Below are 26,790 nucleotides of genomic sequence, written 5' to 3' on the forward strand. Positions count from 1 at the left end.
TGGCCGCTCAGCCAATCACAGGCTGCCGCAGGACAGCACACTGGCTGAGTGCAGAGACCCAGAGACTCCTGGAGGAGCGTGACGAGGGAGTGCCGGCAGGTAAGCAGTTGCTCCTTAGGCTGCACTCCCACGTTCCGTGGTCCTAACGGATCACGGACGTGGAATGCATGTACCGGAGTCCCCCCGCGCCCGGGCAGTATCTGTAATTAGATGCTGGGAGCGGGGGAAACTGTATTCATAAGCGCCGCGCTGTAATGAATCAGCCGTGCGGTGCTGTTACTACAGCGCTGCGCTCATGAATACAGTCTCCCCCGCTCCCAGCATCTAATTACAGATGCTGTCCGGGCGCGGGGGGACTCCGGTACATGCATTCCACATAATGGATCACAGAACGTGGGAATGCAGCCTTATTATTTTTACTGGCAGGTAATTAGGTAAACATGGCGGTCACTACATGCTAGCAGCAGATATTCAGAAGATCCGCTGCTAACTTGTTCCATGAGAACGTATCTTCAAGGGGACATTTACATGTACTATGTTTGCTGAAGATTTTACGCTACAGATTTCACACTGTGAACTATGCTGTGAAAATAAATGACGAAACACCACATCCAATCTACAGCAAACATGGTACCTTTTTGGGGCCCCACTTTTAATTTTGCCCAGGGCCTCACTTAGCCTAAAACCGTCCCTGTGTACAGTATGTGTTTCTTTTGTACCTAAAGTGAGTTTCCAGTACTATTACACTGATCTGTGAGTTGCTGATACCTGGCACCCCCGCAGAGAGAGTTACTGCCTTGGCATATACAAAATGAATGGGGCTAGTAGCAGATCGCCCTGTTGTGTGGTGGCGATGTACGATTACTGCAGATCAGCACCCATTAACTTCAATGGGACCTGAGCTGCAGTAACTCGGCACCACCAGCACACAATGACCATGCCCAGCGGCTTGCAGCCCCATTCATTGTGTATATGCTGCCAAGTGTTGGCTCCTTGCTGATCAGACATTGAAGCATCAATGTGAAAGTCCTGGTAAAACTCCTTTAAAAAGGTATGGACGCCTTTACAAAAGGTTAATGAGCAAGAACGGCTCAAGAATTGTCCGCTGCAGAATGCCGCCAGCCTCCGTTTCATAATGACACTCTATGGGAGGCGCGTGCACTGCTTCTCTCGGCGCTGAAGAATGAACATGACTATAGAGTGTCATTATAGAGTGGCATTCCGCGACGGACTATTCTGCCGCGGAATTCCGCTGTTCTTGCTCTGGGTGAACGTGAACCTGCTAGATGTGAACTGTTAGTTCAGGGATCTAGAGCTTGTACAGGCTGCTCTGTTTTCTCTACATACCCTATGTGATCCTCCACCTGTAGATTGCCCTTTGTGTGCTTCCCTCTCTTTCTGCAGCTGATGTGAGCTGCCCTCCATGTATACTATCCCCACTGTCCACAATCCCTTCCCTGCTGCTATTTCTAAGGGGATAAAGGAAGGGGAGTGCAGAAAGGCTGTGAAAAATACAAAAGGATGTGAGATTGTGTCTCTCTCTAAATGGTATTTTTTTTTATAATAAAGGTACATAAAGGTGCCTTAATGCCTTCAGGAAACAAATACTAATAATAGAAAAAAAAACTGTGCAAAGGTGTCCATAGACTTTCGCTTACACTGTGTATATTCTTACTATTTGTAAGGTTCTTGAAAAATGTAAGATCAGAGTAGGCTGAATCAGCTATAAACTTATTGAAGGCACTTTATTTATATTGTGCATGGTGTTTCTTGATTCTTATGTTACAGCCTTCTTCAGACAGGAGTATGGTGCTGTAAGGGGTGTTTGAAGATGGCAATTAAAGGGGTTATCCAGGCTTAGAAAAACAGCAACACTTTTTATTTTTGGTGTGGCTTTGCAGCTTGGTTCCATTGAAGTGAATGGAGCTTATTTGTAATACCACATGCAACCTGAGGACAAGGGTGGTGCTGTTTTTGCAATAAAGCAGTTGTGGTTTTTACAATCCTGGAAAACCCATTAATTATATGTACAATATATTTGTCTGAATGTGGCCTTAGTTCATATTCCTATTTTATATTGGTGTGTATGTGTCATATCTTAGGAATTGTAAATGTAAACCCGTGTTTCCCTAAAATGTGAAAATTCTGTTAAGTCTCTGTCTATCAAGATCAACTCCAAATATTTTTTGTATGTTGTGTCAAGTGATGTACTGAATGTCTAAAATATGTATATTTTGAATAAAGGAATTAAATTTTTTTTTATTGTAATGACAATGATGGGTCCCCAAACCACTCAACCATTAGATAACTGAAACTGGGGATGATGGTTTTGATTGATGATACAGAAGATTGTTTGATAAAATTGACAAAAAACGGCTAAAATAACCCTCCCTAATCCTTCCCTAGATCCTACCCTATACTAAAATAACACAAACTACACCTCAGTGCTCCTGTAATATCTCTGCAGTAGCCCAAGACTAAACTAAGCTATAATAATAAACTATCTACAGACCGCCGATCCGACAGGACTGAAGTCATTGGAGAACCCTGCCTGTCAGAGCAAGCAAGCTGTGCTGCAGGGGTCCTGATCAGTCAGTGACAGGTGCTTATCCTGTTACTGACTTCTTTAATTCCTTCATTCTCATGATCACTTGTGGTCCCAGCAGCTGGACATCCATGCAATAATGGTAAACACAATACCATCAATGCTACATCGGGGATATACCCTTTCAAGGTTAAAATACTGAAATAGAAAAAACTGCGCTCATCTGGTAGCAACAAATTTACAGATGTCATGCAATACACAGGTAACTTTACAGATAATATTAACAAATTCAAGGTAAATAAAAGAAGCAGAACTCAAAGTTTGGGCTTTCAGCAAAAGTGTGTTTGGTTGTACCTAATCACTAAAAAAAATAAAAATCTTGAATATTTCAAGAAACACTATGGGGCACATTTATCAAGAGCTGACTTTTTTTTGTGCAGCACTTATTTTTAATTTTACCTGGTTTGTGCCACTGAATTTATTATTTATACCCCCATGCCTAGTTCATAGCACTCTGTCTACTGCACGCCAGATTAAGAGATGTTTTTCCTTGATGTAATGCTACAGAGGAAGAAACAGTTTATATGGTAAGGGAGCTGGTTAGGCCATCTATGGGATAGCAGCCCAGTTGGGAGCTTTTTCCGCATAATTTTGCTGACTAGTTGACTTTAACCTCCTTGGGGCCAGACTAAAAAAGTCTGGGACCCAGGAGGTTAAGTGAAGACGGAGGTGTCCAAGATGGACACTCTGGTCCCCAGGAGTTTAAAGGAAACCAGGTTACAGTCTGCCTTCCAGTGGATTAAGTGGGGATGCTATGCATCTTCACTTCTGAAAAAACATCCCTAAAAAGCATATCAGGCAGACATGGTAAAAGTCTAAATGCAAAACATGCCAAGGTAGAAACAATTAAAAATAATAAAATGCTTAGCCCTGCTAAGGTGGGCGTAAAGCGCCCCATATACCCCCCCCCCCCCCCCCACACACACACACATGGTATGCGATAGGGACCTGCAATAGTACAGATAAATAATAAAAAGGAAAGTCAAACACACAATGGGGGAGATTTATGAAAGGTAGTTAATATACATCTGGTTAAACTGCCCACAGCAACCAATCACAGCTCAGCTTTCAGCTCTGGTAAAATATAAGAGGAGCTGTGATTTGTTGCTGTGGTGGGCAGTTTACACCAGTTGTATATTTACACCCTTTCATAAATCTCCCCCAATATGTTTAAGTCATGCCACAGGTGGTAAAAGGATAAGGGGTCAGTGGAGAAAGAGCACACCACGTTTTATGCCGGTCACCTGGCTTCCTGGGGAGTGACACTCCTAAAGAAGTCAGGTTGCTGGCGGAAAGCATGCAATGGTGCCTGCTTTTGTCTCTTGTGATGCAACTCCACTAAACCCCTGGGGGCCAGACTATCTTGTTGGGTTTCAACACCGCTGATTTCAATGGGGTTAATTTTTTTCAACAAGACATGCGAAGTAACCGAACAAAAAATGCATATCCTCATGTCAGGAAAAACATTGTTTATGGTGAACCACGTTTTTCCTGCCATGATGATATGCATTTTTGTACTGCTTTCCTATATGGTGATCAGCGTAAAAGAAAAAAAGCAAAAAGATCAAAGTCTCCTATGTACACAAAGATGATTCTTATAAAAACTAGAAATCGTGTTGCAAAAAATGATGCCCCAACCAGCCCTGTAGGTGGAAAAATAAAAACTCTCTAAATGCAAGGAGGAAAAAAAAGAAACCGCAAAAATGGAAAATAGCCTGGTCATTAAGGCCAAAATAGCGGCAGAGGCAAGAGGTTAAGGGCCCTATTCCACCGGACGATTATCGTTCACATAATCGTTAACGATTAACGATCTCAAACAACTGCTATTGCGAAGGACCTGAAAACTTCACTCATTTCCATGGAACAATAATCGTATTTGCGACCTTTTGTCTTCGCTATTGCGTTCGTATCTACTGCAAACGACATCTTATTCAATGCGAACGTTTTGCGAACGAGCAACGATAAAAATAGGTCCAGGTCTTATAAAGCGATCAACGATTTCTTGTTCGTTCGTTAATCGTTAACTGCATTTCAACCGAACGATTATCGTTTAGATTCGAACGATTTAACGATAATCTGAACGATAATCGTCCGGTGGAATAGAGCCCTATGAGTGACTTTGGTGCCAGCCCTTTAAGAGCAAAATTTGTACAATGAGCAAAATCCTTTTCACTCTGGCATTGTTGTGGGAATATACAAAGTGCAACGATCTCTTGGTTCTAGCTACACTCCCTTGTGTAACTTTTGATATGAATTGGCAATTAGGGCTACAAGATTTCTCTTGGTGAAAGAAGTTATGGAGAATAGTTCTCACAAGAGTGTAGATGACTTTATGCCCTCCTGGTTATATATGCAAAGTTGTATATTTTTGTTCTCTGCATATATCTTTACTCATTTTAATCTAGTCTGAACCGGAAATTATCTGAGCTTTTACCAAACCCTTTTGACTTTCTATGTTACCAAATAGGCTCCACAACACCAATTGGATATGTACTCCGTAATTCAAAATGATTTGGCATTGGTTGGCATTTCCCACCATTTTAAAATGACACTGTCACCCCCTTTGTGCATTCTGACATCTCTACACAGGTGTAAAAGGTAAATTTCGCAGTTTTCATACCTTATTTTATATCATATGTCATGGTGCTTGCTCAAGTAAAAAGTGATCTTTTATCATCTGCGGATTGTGCTACCTGGGTGGGGCTTCACGGGAACAGCGCCACTTAGCCCCACCCACAGCATCACCGTTGGTCCCGCCCATCCATGGCGTCATAGGCACATAGGCCGCATCCCTCCACCGACCACTGGAACAGACTGGCCTAAAAGTCTAGGCACCACCCCCTCTAAGTCGGCCCATACCAATGGGTGTCGAGGGGGCGGGGCCTATGTGCCGATGATGTCACAGAGGGGCGGTGCCAACTGTGCCATTAGGCCATGCCCACTTAGCACAACCTGCAGTTGATAAAAGATCACTTTTTACTTAAACAAGCACCATGATGTATGATATAAAGTAAGGTTTGAAAACTGCTAAATTTATCAGAATGCAAAAAGGGAGTGAGTGTCACTTTAATGATGTCTGAGGTGTCCCTCAGCCCAAAGTATTGCTTTGGTGGAGTCTGATATTACATCTGGCACTTTCATTGTCCTCTTGAAGATCCTTTGTTCCTTGACATGTCTATCTAGAAAGTTGGTAAAGTGTCCTTAGAAGGACCCGGACAGAGCACATCAAATGAATGGTGATAAAGATATGCCAAATGGACAACCCCTAAGTTGGAGATTTTGGAATTTTAGATATAAGTGTAAAGATATGTTATGTTAGGCTGCTGCTACTATTTGTTATTATTTACTATATTTTCATTATGTTTCCTCTATTAAAAATTTTCAAGATTATAACAAAAGCAAATCATTAACTCTAAGTCTGTTCACTTTTCAGGGATAAAAAAAGATAGAACATAGATAGAAGGACAGATACATATTTTGCTAAAAGGGCTAAAATACTGCAATAAACATGGAGAATAAACTCTGCCTGATTTTTTTATTTCCTCGTAGTTCTGCAGCTACCGGTGACCTGGTGAATGTTGCTGCAGTTTATTGTTGCATAGCCTTTTGTGAGTCTATGTACTTGATTTACTTGTATTGTGCAGATAGATAGAAAGATATACAGATCAATCTGAAGAGAAAAAGAACTGGGTCCTTATGGCCATTTTACAGTATTGATAGCTACACCTAGCTCTATAAATTACAGCATGAAAATAAAATGTAGAACTATATTTCAGAAAGGAGGGACACAAGCCAGCTCACCGTGTTTGCAGAGCCCAGTAACAATCATGTTATATGTAGAATACAAAATATGGAATCATCAGTAACATTCATCGAAGTCAATGGAAATTAGCCTATAGCAAGTAAAAAAAAAAAACCAAAACAAACAATTGCAGCAATGATGAAGGAATAACCATGAAAATACGGGGCTGTATCCAGCACGGGAGCCTGTGGTCACTGCCTCTACTAGTTAACTCTTTCCCTGCCGAAAGACACGAGTCACAGAAACATTCCCATTATAACAGTGCACACTTTGATGCAGACATTGCCTTTGCCACTGTCAGGCTTATTAAAATCAATGGTGCTCTAGATATGCCAAATGGCTGACCCTCACTGAAATCTTGAAAATGTTGTAAAAATTATATTTTCTATATTAAAAACTTTCAATAACAAGCCCAATCATGGCAAACCCCACACCGAAGACTATAAACATGATTTCTAGAGTTTAGACTACAAGGAAACATATACAGGTAACCGGTATTTCCAGTCCATTCTTGTATTCTGTATCATTACATAGAGCATTCATGACACAGTCTACTTACTTTTAATCCTTCTACAAATTTTCTATGGTTAGTTCTGTTACATCTAAAACTTTTACAGGAAAATTTTGCATGTGTATACATTTTTTGTTATATTAGGGGCGGTCCATGTTTGAGTGACATTGTGGAAAGGGCATGCATAAGTATTAGCTTTTCTTTTTTTTTTAAATTTTCCATGTGGCATGAGAAGGAGTGACATCAATTCTCAAATTCTCAAATCATTACAAAGTGGGAGGCACTAAGTGGGGCATCACATGGGTATATTCAACAAGGGGGCCATCATTACTAAGTGGGGGACACTTAGCTGAGGAAATTAAAGGGGAACTCCAGGTAGAGGGGGAAAAAATAAACTTCTTCAGAAGAAAATAGCATTTCGTACCTATCCCAGTTTTGAAACTACCAAAAATCCATTAGTTTTTTTTTTTTTTTGTTCTGTTATGTGTTTCTGTACTTCCTGGTTGAGCAGTTGTACACAGTACTGCAGGTTCCAGAATGCAATGCTTTCCCGTAGCTGTTCACCACAGTCCCCCACCCTGCCCAATTCTGTTGCAGAACTTCTAGGCTGTAGTCACACATTATTTGCAGTACCTGATCATTTCATTGTAGTCCCACCCACACAGCACGCTGTATTCTCTACCTGTACCGCTGATATAGGAATAAGGAAAAGAACTTTTTAAATTTATTATTTATTTATTTTTCTTTTCATCTCCAAGTATATATTATGATCAAGCATCTTTTATCTTTGAAGTTGAGCCCCACAATAAGGACTTTATCGGATATTATCGTACAGGGGATATACTATTTATGTCTTGTTTTTTCTCCAGGTGGGATTGGCAGTGCCTGCTCTGATCCTCTCTGCCGTTTAGCATCATTTAATTGTGTTACTGCATCATTTTTGTGAATACGCTGCAGTAATGCAATGATACTCCAACATGTGTGAACACAGCCCTAATTTCACTGCAGAGTTTTGCACAATCAGCGAAGTTGCAGAACCTGCTTCTGGCCGGTCAGAGATGGTGGATCACTCAGGGGATTGGGGGATCCAGCCAAGCCTCCTGTGACATCACGCCCTGCCACCTGTCTGCATCATCAGCCTGTGCCTAGCAAACACACACAATGTTAGACAGAGGCATGGAATATTTGTCTCCCTAAGGGGGGATAGCAGCGGGAGCAGGATACAATGTGAATTGGTACCGAGGCCATTTTTCTTCACTTCCTGGATTTCAAACAGCTACCAGTGTGGCAGGACTGCACAGATATGGTAATACATTGTATAGATACATCTATATAACTTTTAATGTCCATTTAATAGAAAACAAGTTTTCCTTATCTGGGGTTCCCCTTTAAGTAAGCATCAAGTAGGAGGATTAAACTATTACTAAATTGGAATTGTTATGTGGATCAATACTGATTGGAAGGCAGTAATGGTCATTAAGAAGTACCAGTACTGAGTGATGGCAAAAATACTAAGAATTTAAATAATGGGGGCACCATTCCTGAATGGGGACACTAAGTGGTATCAATTATGAGGCACTAAGGGAGCATATTACTGAGTGGGGGCACTAAAGACTATTATTAAGGCCCTATTACATGGAGCAGTAATCTGCTGTTCTCAAACTGTGAGGCGCTCCCTAGTTCCTGGTGAGGCGCAGCTGGGGAGGTAGTTTTATAAAAGTGTACAGGCCTTTCCCTGACTGCAACAATCTCTGTTTTTTAGGATTATTATTGACTCTTTTTGTACCTATTTTAATGTTATACAGAGATTAGAAGACAAATGAAGGGTAGACAGGGCAATAGTTTTTATTTTTACATGAACGTACACCACAGATGGTGAGGCCCAGCATCCTCTTGGTGAGTCTGGTGAGGCCCAGGAATCCTCTTGGTGAGTCTGGTGAGGCCCAGGAATCCTCTTGGTGAGTCTGGTGAGGCCCAGGAATCCTCTTGGTGAGTCTGGTGAGGCCCAGGAATCCTCTTGGTCAGTCTGGTGAGGCCCAGGAATCCTCTTGGTCAGTCTGGTGAGGCCCAGGAATCCTCTTGGTCAGTCTGGTGAGGCCCAAGCATTACTTTGCTCTGTTGGGTCAGACTCCAGTACAAAAAGTTTGAGAAGCGCTGTTATAAAATGTACATTTGTTCTCCCATTCACTCATTTAATTCTTTGCTTTTATTGATTTTAGCTCCTTCATCACACAACTTTGGGGTCTGTAGGTGTGACATCCATTTTTATTGCCTTTGAATATATATAGAGGACTTTTTTTTTGTCAAATGTTGTATGTATAGTAATTTTCTGTCCTACAGTATATTGGCACCATATGGATCACCATACTGCACCACACAAAAAGGGATGTCCAGGATTACAGTAGGTCCTTAACTGGTCCCTCGCACCTGTCTGTACACTTGCTTACACACCTGATATTCACAAAGTGTAGGTCATCACCATTCATCCAGTGTGTCCACCATCGGTTTTTCTACTTTCCTTTCTTAACACAGATGAGGCGCCCTTTGTCCAAGGTAACTAGACTCTTGAATTCTCGGTTATCCAGGCCCTTTGTGTCTTCCTCAAACTCCTGCCCCAATGTCACCTGGACCTGAAATTTGCGCAGGCTGCTCGGGGTCTGGATTATGAACAAGTCTCCATCTTGCTCTATCTTTTTAAAGACTATGTCAATACCCAGGGTCTGCATGTAGCAGTCAAAGTATTCATTGCGGACCATATTCCAGGTACCGCTGAAGTCTGAAGGAACTATGATAGCAACGCTATAGATGACCCTCAATAGGAGGAGAGCTGCTAGACCTGAGGAGATCAACTGCTGACAATGTTAGATAATTGTCTGATCAGTGAGACACATGGGGGGAGATTTATCAAACTGGTGTAAAGTAGATTCCACCTTTTATTAGTCTTTGAAAAATGAAAGGTGGAATCTGATTGGTTGTACCTTTCATGTATACTCAGGACCTTGGGAAAGCCTCTTTGACTCACCACAGAATAAAAACAGTTTCCCACATCCTGGAAGCACAGCTGGATATGTGAAAGGGAACATATGTCTCCTTGATCTAACAGCGTCATCAGTTTGGAACATAAATTCCAGCTGACAGATTCCCTTTAATCCAATTGTTTTTTAGTTCTATAATTTGATTAGAGAAATAAGAGTTGAACACTGGATTCACCTGATGCAATGTCTCTCCCTCACTGGTCGAGACATAGAGGCCTGTGAAAGACTCTATCCTAATCATAGAGCAGAGAAGAAATACCAGATGCTGCAGATCTGGTTAAGTAAAGATCCAGAAAGACATAGGAATTACCGACCCCCCCTAATATATACCTTACAGCTCATTGATTATAACAATCTTGCTGCAATGTTTTCAAAGTCCGCTCTATCTGGTAAGCAAATGTTTTATATGCTATTTTAATCTACTCTGGCAATTTACAGTTACTTACAATTAAAGGGGTACTCCAGAAATGTTTGCTAATACATTGCTTTAATAAATTTTTTCATATATAGACTAAGCAATAGGCATTTTTATCACAGTCCAACTAATTGTTGTTCAGAGTATTGCATGTGGTATGCCATATAGGGTGCTCACTTCTAGTACAGGTTAATGGCCAAATCTTCACATAGTAGAAAAATTTGAAATTTACAGGGCTCTCAGGTACATTCACTTTAATATGACCCATGTATAGAACAGCACCGGCGCAGGGAAGCCAATGCCACGGTCCGTTTTTTGAACCGCAGCCCGTTTTCAGTGTACGCCGCCGGGTACTGGGCCGGGGCTGAAGCACTGGAGGCGGGCCGACCCACTTACAATCAATGGAGCCGGATCATAGAAGGGCGGGGGTTTCCTCCCACTGACCCAATATAACAAATTTTGGGGTGCTCATTTTTACATCTCAACTGTAATGGATTTTAAGAAATATCTGTGGGAACCAAAAGCTCCCTATCCCACTAGATAAGATGATTGAGACCCCTCAAAACGCGTTGTCTGGAAAATAAAGCTTCCTCTATTTTGTCGGCTTGATTATCCTTCTGATGCAGCAGATACATATGATGCTGATGAGCGTTTGATTTTTCCATAACCTTCCTCCTAAACTTCTCCTCCAAACATGGCCACTTTCTTCCAGAGACAAATCAGTTCCATTCAAGTGAATGGAGGTTAATTGCGAACCACACCTGAACTCGGAGATGTGTTGCCACTGGAAGAAAGGGACCGTGTTTTTTTTTTTAAAGCTGGATAACCCCTTTAAATTCATTTTAGAAATTAATTATTACATTAAAAAATAAAATGAAAACTTTCTGAAAATTTGCTGCTAAACATCTAAGCCCTCTAATGTCCTAAAAAAGTTAAAATGTTTAAAGTGGTTGTCCAGGCAAAACTAACTTGTCCTCTATCAACAGTATAGGGGACAAGTGACTGTGAGGGGGTCTGACCTCCACCCGCCCCCCCCCCCCCCCCCCCCCCCCCCCCCCCCCCCCCCCCCCCCCCCCCCCCCCCCCCCGCTGATCAGGCCCCCGGGTTATTTATGAAAACATCTACGGGTACGGAACATGACCTGCTACTTTTTTCATTCCTATGGAGCCGTTGGAGAGAGCCAAGTACACCCTTCAGCTGTTTCTGGCAGCTTCATAGGAATGAGTAGAGCTGCAGGTCCCATGCCATACCCACGGCTGTATTCATAAACAACCCAGGAGCTTCTTTATTACTATCCTTAGATGCAGACAATTTCGATTTCCAAAAAATGCAAGTTTTTGCAAGTTTTCACTACATTTTTGTGTTTTTTCATAAATAAGTCACTGAATGCATAGACCAGAATTTTCCACCAATATAAAGGACCATTGAATTATTGGGCTTTGTCTTGAAGGCCAAAATTGACTGCATCCTTAAAGTGACACTGTCACCCCCTTTTTTTTTTTGCATTATGACTTCTCTACACAGGTGTAAAGGGTAAATTTTCATACCTTCTGTTATATCATACATCATGGGGCTTGTTTCAGTTAAAAGTGATCTTTTATCATCTGCGGAGTATGCTACCTGAGCGGGGCTTCACGATGCAGCACCACTTAGCCCCATCCACACCGCCACAGGCCCCGCCCCTCTGCGATGTAATCGACGGCTGGGCTCTGACCCCTCAACGACCATTGGAACGGGCAGGCCTAAAGGTCTAGGCCCCACCCCCTCTAAGTCAGCCATACCAATGCCCGCTGAAAGGGTTATGCGCAGATGACATCACGGATGGGGCGGGCCTATGGTGGCTTTGTGGGCAGGGTTAAGTGGCACTGCGGCCATGAAGCCTTGTCCAGATAGCACAATCCACAGATGATAAAAGATCATATTTTACTGGAACAAGCACCATGATGTATGATATAAATCAGGTATGAATACTGCAAAATTTACCCTTTACACCTGTGTAGAGAAGTCAGAATGCAAAAAGGGGGTGACAGTGTCACTTTAAAAAGTTACGTACCGTGAACTTTTCTAAACCTAATTTTATTTGTCCTTAATTCTTACTGATAAATTTTTTTTATTTCTTCACAGCTCCTCCCTAAAGTCAGTCACCTTACTAGATGCCAAAAAAAAATAAAAAATAAAAAAATAGCATTTGCATTTTCACCAATTCGATGTCCTCTAGAACAAAAGAGAGGCAGTTGCACATTTTAGTAGATGACGTAGAATGCTGGCCGCATCTTCCTTCTTTGTGATCAGTGAGATTGTTCCTGCAGATCACATTAGAGGATGCATTATGATTAGAGATGAGCGAACCGGGTTCGGGTTCGAGTCGATCCGAACCCGAATGTTCGGCATTTCATTAGTGGTGGCTGCTGAACTTGGATAAATCTGGAAAACATGGATACAGCCAATGACAATATCCATGTTTTCCACATAGCCTTAGAGCTTTATCCAAGTTCAACCACCGCTAATCAAATGCCGAAAGTTCGGGTTCGGATCGACTCAAGCATGCTCCAGGTTTGCTCATCTCTAGTTATGAGGCAAACACCTACAGAAAAACAGAAAATTTCTCCAGCTTTTCAGTGGCGTGTGTGACTTCAGTCATTTCAAGTTATTAATCCATTGTTATGAGAGTAAAACCTAAGGCCTGTTTTTCCCTCCTATAAACAGTTTTACTCTTGACCCTGTGTTGTGTTTGGTATTACATTACTCATCTCCACTGCAATACCAAACACATGCCATAGACCAGAATGGTGCAGTTTCTGGTAACAACACGACCACCAACATTCACTTGAAGGTGCCACCAATACACAGCTTTTTTTTTTTTTTTTGGCTTTTTTTAGCCTCCAAAAAAACGCTGCCAAGTGTTGGCTTCCTGCCGATCAGGCATTGAAGCATCAATGTAAAAATCCTGGTAAAACTCCTTATGGACACCTTTGAAATGAAAAGAAAAAAAAACAAACCTTCACTTACATTAGGGACTACCTAGTCAGGAAACAAATGAATACAAAAAACTGTGCAAACCAGGCCATAGACTTTCACTGTATATATTCTTACATATACTATTTGTGGGGTACTTGAAAAACCTTAAATAAGAGTATGCTGAATTGGCTTTCAAGTGACTCTGTAGCCACAATCTGTCCCCCCCAAACCACTTGTACCTTCGGATAGCTGCTTTTTATCCAAGATCTGTCCTGGGGTCCGTTCGGCAGGTGATACAGTTATTGTCCTAAAAAACTACTTTTAAACTGGCAGCCCCGTGCCCTTTTTCCGTGGCTTACATTGTGTATGCATTAGGCTGGCACACCCTCTCCGTCCCTCCTCCCCACCCTCCTCATCATTAGGAATGCTCCAGGCAGATTGCCTCCTATTCATCAGCTGTGTCAGCCCGGCACATGGGCTGGATCGTTAAGACACCTGTGCAGATAGCAGTAAATGTTCCAGTGGCATTCCTAATGATGAAGAGGGTGGGGAGGAGGAACGGAGGGGTGGTGCAAAGTTAGGGCACAGATACTCCCGTTGGGCACAGGGCTGCAAGTTTAAAAGTTGTTTTTTCAGACAATAACTGCATCACCTGCCGAACGGACCCCAGGACAGATCTTGCCTTAAAAGCAGCTATCCAAAGGTACAAGGGGTTTGGGGGGGGGTCAGATTGTGGGTACAGAGTCGCTTTAATGTGCGTTCACACCTAGAAAGTTTGCAGCACATTTTATGGTGCGAGTTTCGCAGCAAATCTACTGCGATGCTCGGTACTAGGGCTGGGCGATATGGGCCAAAATTAATATCGCGGTTAATCGCACATGTAGCCGCGGTAACGATAACTGAACGATAATTTTGACACACCCTTTTTTGCAAACCACACCCACTTGCTATGAAAAACTGGCAATATCAAAAAAATAAAAAAACTCACTGAGCATGACTATACGGGGGGGATAGGGGTGTATGACTATACAGGGGGGTGGATAGGGGTGTATGACTATACAGGGGGGGATAGGGGTGTATGACTATACAGGGGGGGGCGGACAGGGGTGTATGACTATACAGGGGGCGGACAGGGGTGTATGACTATACGGGGGGGATAGGGGTGTATGACTATATAGGTAGGGGCGGACAGGGGTGTATGACTATACAGGGGGGCAGACAGGGGTGTGTGACTATACAGGGGGGGCGGATAGGGGTGTATGACTATACAGGGGGGGCGGATAGGGGTGTATGACTATACAGGGGGGGCAGAAAGGGGTGTATGACTATACGGGGGGAAGGGCAGTTGTGTATGACTATACGGGGGGGCGGACAGGGGTGTATGACTATACGGGGGGGAAAGACAGGGTGTATGACTATACGGGGGGGCGGACAGGGGTGTATGACTATAAGGGGGGGGGTTGTATTGCTATACAGGGAGGTGCATGCTGGGACCTGTAGTTCCCTCAGTAACAGTACAGGGCTGTAACATAGGAGGAATGAATGGGCTGCAGCAGGATGCCACACACAGTAAATGTCTCCTATAAAACTTATCCAGCCTGCTGCAGCCCATTTATTCCTCCTATGCTACACTCCTGTACTGTTACTTAGGGAAGTACAGGACAGCCGCCCCTAAATGCTGCTCCTCCAGCTCTGACATGCTGGCGTCCCTGCACACACAGGAAAACATGTGCAGTGTTTGCCGGCCGGGTGGGGTGGGTGGGAGAGCCTCGGACGGGAGAGGTGGGGGGCCCTCGGACTGGATGGGACCGGTGAGGTGGGGGGGGGGGGGGGGGGGGGGGGGCTCAGACGGGACCAGTGGGGGGCATCGGACGAGTGAGGTGAGGAGCCGCAGACGGGACCGGACCGGTGGGGGTGGGGGGTGTCGGACGGGTGAGGTGAGGAGCCTCACACGGGCCCGGAGGGCGGGCGCTTGGACGGGACTTGAGGGGGGCGGGCATTCGCAGATACTGCAGGTATTTTTGCGGTATACCGCCCAGCCCTAGTCGGTACTATTAGGAAATGTGCACACTAAGGAATCTACGCGGATCACCCACGCGGGATTCCACAGCTCACCCCCGGTCACATTTCCGCCTGTGCCATAGACTCCATTCTATGCACAGGCGGTTTATGTCGTCCACCCAAAGAATGATTTCATTCTTCGGGCAAATGGCGGAATCTGGCTGTGCATAGAATGAAGTCTATGGCACAGGCGGAATCTGTCCGAATTCCTCAGTGTGTACAGACCCTTACAGTCTATAGCCCTGCATTCTCACAGCAGATTTCAGAATGTATTAACAGTCTTGGTTAACTATGCAACTGCTGTGGGGCAGGTAATAATTAGGCACCGCTTACCTGCCCACGATCCTGCTTCAGGGGTTTAGACTGTATTAGTCCCAAGTGTCGCAGCGGATCTGCATTGAAACTCGCTTGAAATAGGTGTGACTGTACCCTTAAACGTATTGAAGGCACTTTATTTATATTGTGCATGGTGTTTCTTGACCATTATGTAGGTTCTATGTTACAGCCTTCTTCAGACAGTAGTATACTGCTGTAAGGGGTGTTGGGAGATAGACAACTATATGTAAGTTTTCTTGTCTGAATAAGTGTGTGTGTGTGTGTATATATATAATATATATATATATATATATATATATATATATATATATATATATATATATATATATATATATATATAACAATCACTGAACTCAGGGAGAACAGCGAAAAATTCCAATGGAGTACTCATTTACGAGTCTCCATTGATTGTCCCATACAAAATTTAAATATGCAAAAAAGGGGTCCGTGGAGCCTCAGTTACGAGTCTCAAAACACGGGAATAGCCAGATATCCCTCTCTCCAGAGAAGGAAGCCCATTGCCAAGGGGTGCCTCCTAGTGGGGAGAGCACCAAACCACCGGGTGGTTTGGTGCTCTCCCCACTAGGAGGCACCCCTTGGCAATGGGCTTCCTTCTCTGGAGAGAGGGATATCTGGCTATTCCTGTGTTTTGAGACTCGTAACTGAGGCTCCACGGACCCCTTTTTTGCGTATATATATATATATATATATATATATATATATATATATATATATGTGTGTCATATCTTGGGACTTGTAAATTTTTTTTTTTAAACTATAGACGGGGAGGTGGTGGATATAAACAATAATGTCCTTACCTCAACAACTCCAGTGCAAAGGCCAACATCAGGCAGGTCCCCCAGCTGCTTCCTGATCTTAGACATGACGTCCGGGGCAGAGGTGGGACCCCTCTACAGCCGCTGACAGGCTGAGCGGGCCTGGGATGTCACGTCTAAAACCAGGTAGGCCAAACAAAAAAAACCAAACACGTGCTTGAACATGCCTTACTGAGATCTAAATCACCCCCCCCCCCCAAAAAAAAAGGCTAAAATATGTATATTATAGATAGATTTATTAGATTGTATTTATTGTAATGACAATGATGGGTCCCTAAACTGCAGAACTAAGTTTTACCTTTCCTGAGACCTAAACATGGCCATGTACTCAGGACTTAAAGTAAGGCAGAATAAAATGACCAGCAAGCAGTTGCAAGGAAAAGTATCAGAAGGTAACCAGAATGAGATTACAACTCACCCTTAGATGACTGGAACTGGGGACGATAAATTTTTATAATCCGTCAAAACTAATATTAAAGATAATATACAAAAAAAGCCCCAACTAATTTTTCCCTAGATCCTACCCTAATCCCACCTCGACCACATGTTGGTCAATATCTCCCCCCCAGAGAAAGAGAGTGGTATTTTGTGGGGCATGAGTGGGAAGAGGAAGGTGCTGGAAGAAACTGCCTCCAGGCTAGAGGAGACTTACACATGCAGGGGGCACCACCAACCACTAGAAGCCAGGAGACTTGCAGCCCAGGTATGGAGAGGGACACTGAAATCTTCAGGGAGACAACTCCCCAGGCTCCTTATTTCCATAGGAAAAGAGATTCAACTGAGGAGAGGCCCTGTGGTGGGAGATCCTCTCCAGGGGTCCCGTCATAGGCATTAGGGTAAATTGGCATAATGTAAGGGAACATGGCTGACAAGTAGGAGCTGTAAGACAGCTTCTCACCTCAAATGTCTGATACAGAAACAGCTGAACTTGCATAAGTCTGCACACAATTTATCAGACTTTTGGGTGGATATAGGTTACAGGTTCAATACCATTTATGATAAAGTATAAATAATTGTTTCACAACAGTTGAGTTTGGAACCAGTTTATAATTTATGTAAAAAAAACAAGAACATGAAACAAATCCTTAGGAAGTTTTTCACAAAATATCAACTGTACAAAAAAAAGAAAAAGAAAAAAAAAAGCCCAACATACAAGTTATAAATAATACACTGAGAAGGCAACAAAAAAATGTAACTATGCTAATCACTATGTTTGGCAAGTTGCCCATTAAAGGGGTTTTCCAAGATGTATCATGCTGATATAATGGAATGGATCCAACCACTGGGATGCCATGATCTCCAGATTGTAAAAGCTGTGCTATCTGGACATTGCACAGACAGTAAAACTTGGTCAGGCTACCCAGCACCATTTACTTTATTAGGACTGATCTGTAAATATCAGACAAAAAAGCTCCAATCCAATGTTTTCTCTGCTAAAACGTACACAGGGACCATGTCACTCGAACATATTCCTTCATTCTCGTGATCACTGGTGATCCCAGCAGCTGGACACCACCGTTTGATGGTATATACGCGGAAAATACCATCAATGTTACATCGCAAAGATACCCTTTAAAGATTAAAATACTGAAACAGAGAAAACTCTGCTCATCCGGTAGCAACAAATTTACAGACGTCATGCGATAAAGAACATAGACTGTACAGGTAATATTAACAAATTCAAGGTAAATAAAAGAAGAACAACTCATAGTTTGGGCATTCAGCAAAAGCAGATTTGGTTGTATTGGTTCCTTTAGAGGTTCAAAAATATCTAGCCACTAAAAAAAAAAAAAAATCTTGAATATTTCAAGAAACACTGTATATTTACAATGCAGTTACTAAAAAAAAAATGGTGTCTTTCTGCCTAAACATTGCAAAACAATATAGAGCCTATTTTTGAGCAACACTATTTCAAGAAATTAGCAAATGGGGAGAGCATCTAAGCGGTCATACACACATCACAATGTGGGGTCCGGTAGCTGGGACCACCAATAATTCAATTGAGGATTTGCCACTTGTATGTTTTCTGAACTTGACTGACTTCAGAGCACAGATGGCTGCAAGGCCAGCTCATTGTGGACAATGATGGATTCCCAGCTCTCGTATCCCATCAATTTGATCTGATCTCTGTTGGACACAATCATATGCAAAGCCCCTTTAAAGGGTTGTATGAAATTATAGAAACAGTGCTGGCTTACCTAACTCCATGGGTTGTTTATAGTAATGCAGCTGAGCTCCAATAATTTTATAGGGACTGCACCGTAATACCAAACATAACCTATGGACAAGAATGGCACTGTTTCTGGAAGAAAGAATCCACTTAGTTGGTCTGATCCATTTTGCATCCAAAATGGTCAATGCAGATGCTCACTATCCCACCTCTGCTTGTCTTGAAAGTATATTTTCCAAGATGAGAGGGGGCGGGAGAAAGTTGCAAGCTGTGTGTGTGACATGCCCTCAATCCCCTCTTGTCTCCCCATGACTAGCAGCAGAAGGTGAGTGCCGGGAAGTTAAACAGGTAAGACTGGACAACCTCTTTAAGCTGACCAGGAATCGGGGAAAGAGAAAGAGGGGGGGGGGGGGGGAAGCTCTTTTTTTCCAGAAACAGTGCCACTTCTCTATAGGATATGCCTGGTTTTTAAGCTCAGCTCTTCACTTATTTCTTAACCCACAACCACCCTTTGAGGGACCCCCACCAATGTAATAAAAACTTCTGCTTGAGATCTTCTTAAAACCATAGGGTCACTTAAACACCTATGTAACATCTGATGTTTGCAATACATATATATTATAGTTAATTTTTTAACACTAAAAAAGGTATGGTGATGATCCAAAAAATATCGCTAGACGGGCAAAAGAGGTGAATTAAGAAAGAAACGATCTATTTATAATCTTTCAACCCATATGTTACATATTTATACAGTATATTGCAGGAACACTGAGGGAGGGACTTTGTACAGTCCGCAAAACCAAATATCTATGAGGCGCCTACATACAACTAAATAAAGTAGGTAAAAAGGTGCACCCCATAAGTTGATGGTAATATCGTATGTTCATTTACATTTCTAAGCCCCTTTTCAACAATTAACTTTTTACAGAGTATTAAATTAGAATACAATATTATAAAAATGTGAACTTTGTACAGTTATTGGCGCTTTATCCTTTTTGCTGCTGTTTCGTCTGATGTGTGTTGACCTCGAGAACTTGGTGTTGATGGACTTACTTCTCTCCTTCTCTTTGTTCCACTTGACTGTGGTTTTTCAGACCTGATGGATACAGCAGTAAAGAAAAAAAGTTATAAAAAAAGATTCTGTAGGTCTAGAAACCCCAACAGTAATGATACATAGTAGTCCAGGTCATTACACCCATGGCTAGGCTAGGACATGGCTCCATAATTCGGATGCAAATAAGTCTCAGGACACTGGGCACAGATCGGCACACAAGAACCCAGCACACACTTTTCCCATTCAATGCAAATAAACTTAGGGTCCTATTCCACGGGCCGAGGTGGGCCCGATCAACGATGTAAACGAGCGGCGATCTGCTAGATCGCCGCTCGTTTACTGGGCCTATTCCACGGCCCGATGATTGTTGAGCGAGGGCTCCGCGCTGTCTTCATCCCAGGGTCCTGCGCGCTCTATCTTCTGAATGGTCGGTCAGCTGACAGGCAACACTCAGCCAATCACAGGCTGCGGCGGTCCCGGCCTGTGATTGGCTGAGCGCTCAGTCAGCTGACCGGCCATTCAGAAGATAGAGAGCGCGGGACCCTTGGATGAAGACAGTGCGGAGGAGAAGCCCGGACAGGTAATGTATGCTGCTTCTCCTTGTCAAATCTTTGGTCGCCCGCCGTGCACCGCTATTCAACCGTAGCGATGCACGGTGGGGGAACGATGATTTTAGGTCTGGCCCTAAATGAACGATCAGCCGATGACACGATCATCGGCTGATAGTTTTCTCTATTTCACTGAACTGTTACTGTGGAATAGGGCCCTTAGTGTTAATTTTTCTTCAGACACTCACCGACTCTTTGTGGCTTTGCCAGCCTTTGATTCTGGGGATGCCCCTTTACTTCGTCTCTTTGATGAGGAAGATTTCTCCGGACTACTTAATTTGGATGCTGCTCGAGTTGTTGGCTTGTGTGGAGCTTTCCTGCAATGCACACAGATGTAATATATACAATTTGCTCAACAACAAAGACAAACGTCATCTTTACTCGTTTCACATTGAGGAAACTTCACTTTGATACCTTTGTGCTTCTAGACGAGAGGCTGCTCGGGTTGTAGCTCCTCGATGACCATCTTCTTCCTCATCTTCACTATCCTCCTCCTCCTCCTGGGCACCCTCACCTGGATTGTCCTCAATACATTCAGACTTCTTACGCTTCTTTTCTGGTTCTGAAATTTCTAGTGATAATGGAAATATATATTACATTACATGATATGGAGATGAAGGGAGGGTTGTAAACATTGCTGACAGCAATATTCCCTTTTTAACAGAAGAGGTAGTTCTACATTGGAAGGAACACAAAGCACAGCCTCAGAGTCCATATGGAAGTGACTAAGTATATACTGATTATATATATGGTATATAGTCATCATAGATGGGATTCCTCCATCAGGACTACCATCTATAAGCCTGAAGGCTGCTAAGCTTCAATAGCTGCTGCTCCAGTTTGCCCTGCCAGATTAATGGTGGCCGCTGTATAAAACTACAATATCCCAGCTGATCACAGCTGCCTGTGGAGATTTTCAGAAACCTGTTATTTTCCCAGTCAGTAAATAAGTAGCACTGTTATACCTGTCTCAGAAGAACTTAGTGAACGTTTCTTCCTTCCTCTCCTGGACACAGGTGCTGGATTCTGGTCTGAACTGCTCTCCTGAAAAATGACAGGACATTGGATTTAACATCTATTACTGTCATTTCGTTTTTAACATCAGTGTCAGAATGTGACTTACCACAGATTTTTTCTGTTCGGTTTCATTTTTCTTAATGCCATCTAAAAAATGAGAATATTTGTTATGTTTAGGCATAAAAAAAATAAAAATAAAATGAAATTTAGCTGCTCTATCAGCACCACAGTGCAATTTAGTTGGGACTGGAATATTCAAGTCAGATTTAAGCCATGATTGAAAATAAAATGAAGTCCCCTCAACTGGTGCCTAAAGGATCAACTCAACCTGGTGTAGGTAAAGAGTAGTACAGGACATGTAGTATCACACTGTGCTGTAGAGAGGAGATACCAGACACACACAGCAGTACAGGACATGTAGTATCACACTATACTGTAGACGAGATACTAAACACACAGCAGCACAGGGCATGTTGTATCACACTGTACTGTAGAGAGCAGATACCAGGCACACACCACAGTACAGGACATGTAGTATCACACTATACTGTAGAGAGGAGATACTGGACACACAGTAGTACAGGACATGTAGTATCACACTGTACTGTAAGTGTGGAGATACTAGACACACAGCAGTACAGGACGTGTAGTACCACACTTTTAGAGTGGTGCTGTCTCTGGAAGAAAGTGGCCATGTTTTTGTAGTGTTGTATACCCCCTTTAAGTCTTTCCTACTAAGGTTTGATGCTTCAGACAATCCACCATTTTTGTAGGGAAGGTTTCCAGAAATGGACACAGTATTCCAGATGTGGTGTCACTAGAGCTCTATACAGCGGGATCACAATCCCCCGCTTCCTACTGGTTATCTCTAGGTATACATAGTAAAAATGACAGTGCCTCTCCTCACTTGTATGCTCCATTTTATGTTTGTCTATAAAAGGTTGAAGGCCATACAGAGGGGTATCACAGCACCTGAGTTTATGATTTAGGGAAAGTAATTATAAGACATAATATGCTGTATAGACAAGGCTTTGGGGTTTATACGTTTCTCTAGGTTATTTACCTTTATCCCCTTTGCTATTATTCTCAGACACATGTTTTTCCTGGGGAAACAAGAAACCATAATATAAGGCAAAATTACTTTAAAATTGTTTACACACACACACACACACACACACACATACAGTTTTCTGAATTTGTTTATAATATTGCAGATAGTTTTGAATGGAGTTTAAAAAACAAACAAAAAACTGTGGTTTTTAGTTTTTTTTTTTAATTAATAAACCACATTACACCCTATACCTTTTTATATTACATTTAGCCATACCTCATTACAAGAGGAGAACCCCCCGCCCCAATAAATGCTGCAACTAACTTGCAGAAAATATTTCTTATTGTTCATATTAATATAAAAACAAAGCAACTTCGCGAGCAATCTTGATTAGAAAGTCTCCTATTATTTTTTTCTCTACAACTGCTAAGCACACCTATGCATCTCCAAGGCCACAGACAACACTGTAGTCAGATCCTGCAGTCACTGTTTTCGGCTATGTGCAGTCTCTTGTTATCAGATGTATGTAAGGAACAGTCAGAAACAGATGGAAGAGTGTGACTGGGTTCACATTGTGCTTTTGACAATTTTTGCTGTATGAGATACAGCAGCATGCATTTCTACGACCCTATAATGTATATTCCCTCCCGTTAAGTGTATAAAATATACATTAAAAAAAAAAAAAAAAAAAAAAAAAAGAAGAGTGAACCCAGCCAGAGTTTGCCTGTAGTCTAATTGGAGACATAAAGGTCTGTGAAGAAAAAAGAATTTATAGGAAATTTTTAATTAAACCGTTAAACTTCTACTTAAAAGAAGTTCGGCCAAAAGTATTTTTTAATATCTTACAACTTATAAATTAGACAAATTCCTGGTGTACATTAATTATGGGAAATGCACATATAGTGCCATTTCCCTTAAATTTAGTAGAACAGGGAGGCTTCAAATTCTCTCAAAGACCATGACGTCACGAATCAGGTGTAATTCCTATGGAGTGTCCAGCAGGGGCGCACTATATGTAGAAGTCTATGGCACTGTATTGAACCGTATGCAATGTAATGTGGTGAAATGCTTTATTGATGCAACACGTTTATGGAATAATTTGGGGAGCAAGGACACTTGGCTCCCCAAATGGAGGGCACCAAGCAGGGAGGGAGAGAGGTGTCAGTGCATCTACCTCCCCCCCTCCCTCCCTGCTCGGTGCAGTGGGACAGATACACACCACTACTCCTCCCATCATCTGCTCATGAGCAGATGATGGGGGAGTAGTACCAGGGAGATCCCCATCACCAAGACCCCCCCCCCCCGTTGACATCCCCCATCTCCAGGCTGGGAGATGGGGGATGTCTGCTGGGGGAGGTCTTCGTGATGGGGATCTGCTCAGATGATTGGGGATCTGCTCAGATGATGGTGGACCCCCCCCCAGCCGGCATCCCCCAACTACCAGCCAGCAAACAACCCGTCCAGGGTGCATTTCCCATAATTAATGTACATGAGGAATTAAGTAGTAACTAGAAATGAGCAAACCTCGAGCATGCTCGAGTCCATCCTGACCCGATCGTTCAGCATTTGATTAGCGGTGGCTGCTGAAGTTAGATAAAGCCCTAAGGCTATGTGGAAAACATGGATATAGTGATTGGTTGTATCCATGTTTTCCAGACAACCTTAGAGTTTTATCCAAGTTCAGCAGCCCCAGCTAATCAAATGCCGATCGTTCGGGTTCGGATGGACTCGAACCCGAACCCGGTTCGCTCATTAGTAATAACATATTAAAAAATATATTTTGGAGTTGTCCTTTAATTTTCACTGCAGAATGGTTATTATATTATAGATAAGAGGAGCCACAAACAGAATCTACTAATCTATAACATTGTGTAGTTGCAATGCATACCTCTAGTGGTTGCTGCTCTGCTAAAGACTTCTTTAATAACTCTGAGACAGAATAGAACACATGAGGATTATGGAATGAACAAAATATTAGAACATTTCAGAATAAAAGCAAAGGCGGAGAATACTTACCAGCCTGCATTGCCTGCATAGCTAAAATAGTACGCCTCTTTGGCGGTCTACCCCTCTTTCTTTTTTCAGGTTGAGGTTTAGGCTCAGATTCCTAATGTAGAAAAGAAAAATAAACCCCAAAGTTCATGTCATTAAATTAAAATAAAAACTAAAAACAAATGCAATTTAAATGGTAAAAGACACATGACATACCACATTGGCAGTTTTTACATCAGGTTGAGTTTCTTCCGCTTTCCCCTCTTCCTTTAAATCTTTCTCCTTGCTTTTTTGAATGGGGTCATTATCTGCTTCAAGAAGAACCAAATCAGACTTTCACCTATTCTGATCTTATACAGCATTTACAGACAAGGCAGAGAACTCATCAGGACATCTTTATGCAGTCTCCACAGTGGAGGTCTATACTAACCTTCTTGTTTTGTAATATTTTTAGGTTCATCAATCTTTATTGGAAGAGATTCATCTTTATCACTAGGTACTTGGTCCTAAGCAGGAATATTATAAAAATAACAGTGAATTAAAGGAACGTCAAGAACAGTAGTCAAGTATTATAATGATGATAAATATCAGTAGGAGCAGATAAAAATGGGTAACAACATTAGAATGACACTGGAAAGGGGGCCATTAACTTACATAACACAAATTACAAAGTTGTATAACTTTGTAATGGGTGTTATTTTGTGAATAAATGTTTAGCGCCACACTACCCCTTTAAATGAGAGAACCATGAATTAGTGACAGAAAAGCTGAACAGATCTGTATATTATTTACATCATTCTGTCCAGCTGTTCTCCTAATATGCAGGAGAATGGGATCTGTCTGCTTATTTATAGGATAAATAGATAAATGTCAATAAGAGGCCAGTGGGCAGAGGGAGCTGGTGCTTATGAATATCCAGGGCTGCTAGGCCCATGAACATAATGGAGAGGACTGGCTCAGAGTCCTGGTGATTCAGAAGGATATCTCTGAATCAGATGCACAGAACAATGTAAGGGAAACATCATTCTGTTCAGCTTCGCTGTCACTATTTTATGCTACCCTTGAATAGAACAGCATAAACCTGCTGGCAGAGTCTTGGTAAACAGCTATACAACAGTCTGCAGCTCCAAATGGAACTCTAATTCAACATTCTGCCCATAACTGTTGTGCATAAACAGCATCTGAATGATTTTTCAAAGCAATTTAAAAGGAAAATATGTGTTTTATTTTACCAAGATCAAAACAGATAAGAAACCGGTGAACTGGCTCAATCATACACAACGATTGGCCTGACTGGTCAGATGTGTGTGCACAAAACTGGTTTTACTGCTAGGTGATCGACATCCATAACTGTAGGAGAAGTACTGGACTCAAAAGGGAGTACTCCGGCAAAAAAAAGATTTTACTGGTACCAGAAAGTTATACAAACTTGTAAGTTACGACATGGAGAGAAAAGAGCTGTTATACATCACACCTACGGCTGACACTAATGCTACTCGGCTACATTTGAAAACCAACGCCAGGATGTTGGTATATAATTTGATCAAACCATATTGCCCCATGTACCACGTGCCGGTCTCCTGGTTCACATGGGTCCCAACACTATCTCCACACTTAAGTTACCTCTAGTACTTATCGGCTGCTGTATGTCCTGCAGGCAGTGGGGGATTCTTTTCAGACTGACACAGTGCTCTCTGCTGTCACCTCTGTCCGTGACAGGAACTGTCCAAAGCAGTAAAGGTTTTCTAACAGAGTTTGCTACTGCTCTGGAAAGTTCCTCTCATAGACAGAGGTGGCAGCAGAGATCATACTGAAAATACACCACTTAATGCAGAAAATGCAGCAGTATTGGAAGACTTGAGATTTAATTTACATATCTATTTGGTGGGAATAAAGTATAAAAAAAAAATAAAAATAAAAATATATAAGAGAATATATACCGGCTGCTCCCTGCTGCCTCTGCAGGGTGAAGGAGAGTCTGCAGAGACGGCGGGGAGCAGCGGGAGCAAGCGGCTAAGGAGTTTGTCAGCGGGGCGGCAGCGCAACAGCACGGGCGTGCGGCAGGCTGGCAATACGTACAGCAGGTGATCCGGGCCGGCGGGGTGCATGTGGAGAGCAGGTCAGTGCAAGGAAGGAGCGGGCGGCTATTTAAACTTGCTGCAGGGGACACCCTGTAAAGAAGTGGGGAATCCCATCATAATGAGGGGAATCCCCACTTTTTTACAGGATGTCCCCCGCATCTAAGAGGAGCAGGAGCACGGCGGCAAGTTTAAATAGCCGCCTGCTCCTGCCTCTCACTGTGCCCGAACACCTCTGTTTTTTTTTTGTTTTTTTATTTC

At 42.5% G+C, this 26,790-nt stretch overlaps 2 protein-coding genes and 1 pseudogene across 8 annotated transcripts in view; 1 reads left to right on the forward strand and 2 right to left on the reverse strand.

Moving 5' to 3' along the window:
* LOC138796773 (uncharacterized) overlaps positions 1 to 6,117 on the forward strand; it is a 51,616-nt gene extending 45,499 nt beyond the window's left edge. For all 6 annotated transcript variants that reach the window (XM_069976453.1, XM_069976451.1, XM_069976450.1 and 3 more), the window contains one exon: positions 6,039 to 6,117. In XM_069976453.1, coding sequence (XP_069832554.1) covers positions 6,039 to 6,061 — 23 coding nt within the window. In that variant the 3' untranslated portion in view covers positions 6,062 to 6,117. The remainder of the gene's footprint in view (positions 1 to 6,038) is intronic.
* Positions 6,118 to 9,327: 3,210 nt separating this feature from the next.
* Positions 9,328 to 11,934, reverse strand: LOC138796543 (retinoid-binding protein 7 pseudogene; annotated as a pseudogene).
* Positions 11,935 to 18,319: 6,385 nt separating this feature from the next.
* Positions 18,320 to 26,790, reverse strand: part of BOD1L1 (biorientation of chromosomes in cell division 1 like 1) — a 38,808-nt gene continuing 30,337 nt past the window's right edge. Inside the window, exons 12-21 of one of the 2 annotated variants that reach the window (XM_069977418.1) lie at positions 24,882 to 24,957; positions 24,668 to 24,759; positions 24,476 to 24,566; positions 24,348 to 24,388; positions 22,472 to 22,511; positions 21,515 to 21,555; positions 21,357 to 21,435; positions 20,806 to 20,962; positions 20,580 to 20,708; positions 18,320 to 19,825 (exon numbers count right to left, since the gene is read on the reverse strand). In XM_069977418.1, coding sequence (XP_069833519.1) covers positions 19,705 to 19,825; positions 20,580 to 20,708; positions 20,806 to 20,962; positions 21,357 to 21,435; positions 21,515 to 21,555; positions 22,472 to 22,511; positions 24,348 to 24,388; positions 24,476 to 24,566; positions 24,668 to 24,759; positions 24,882 to 24,957 — 867 coding nt within the window. In that variant the 3' untranslated portion in view covers positions 18,320 to 19,704. Of the gene's footprint in view, positions 19,826 to 20,579; positions 20,709 to 20,805; positions 20,963 to 21,356; positions 21,436 to 21,514; positions 21,556 to 22,471; positions 22,512 to 24,347; positions 24,389 to 24,475; positions 24,567 to 24,667; positions 24,763 to 24,881; positions 24,958 to 26,790 lie in introns of both variants that reach the window. The other variant, XM_069977417.1, reaches the window with a different exon arrangement.

The sequence above is a fragment of the Dendropsophus ebraccatus genome, chromosome 7 (genome assembly GCF_027789765.1).
Source record: "Dendropsophus ebraccatus isolate aDenEbr1 chromosome 7, aDenEbr1.pat, whole genome shotgun sequence".
Lineage (NCBI taxonomy): Eukaryota > Metazoa > Chordata > Amphibia > Anura > Hylidae > Dendropsophus > Dendropsophus ebraccatus.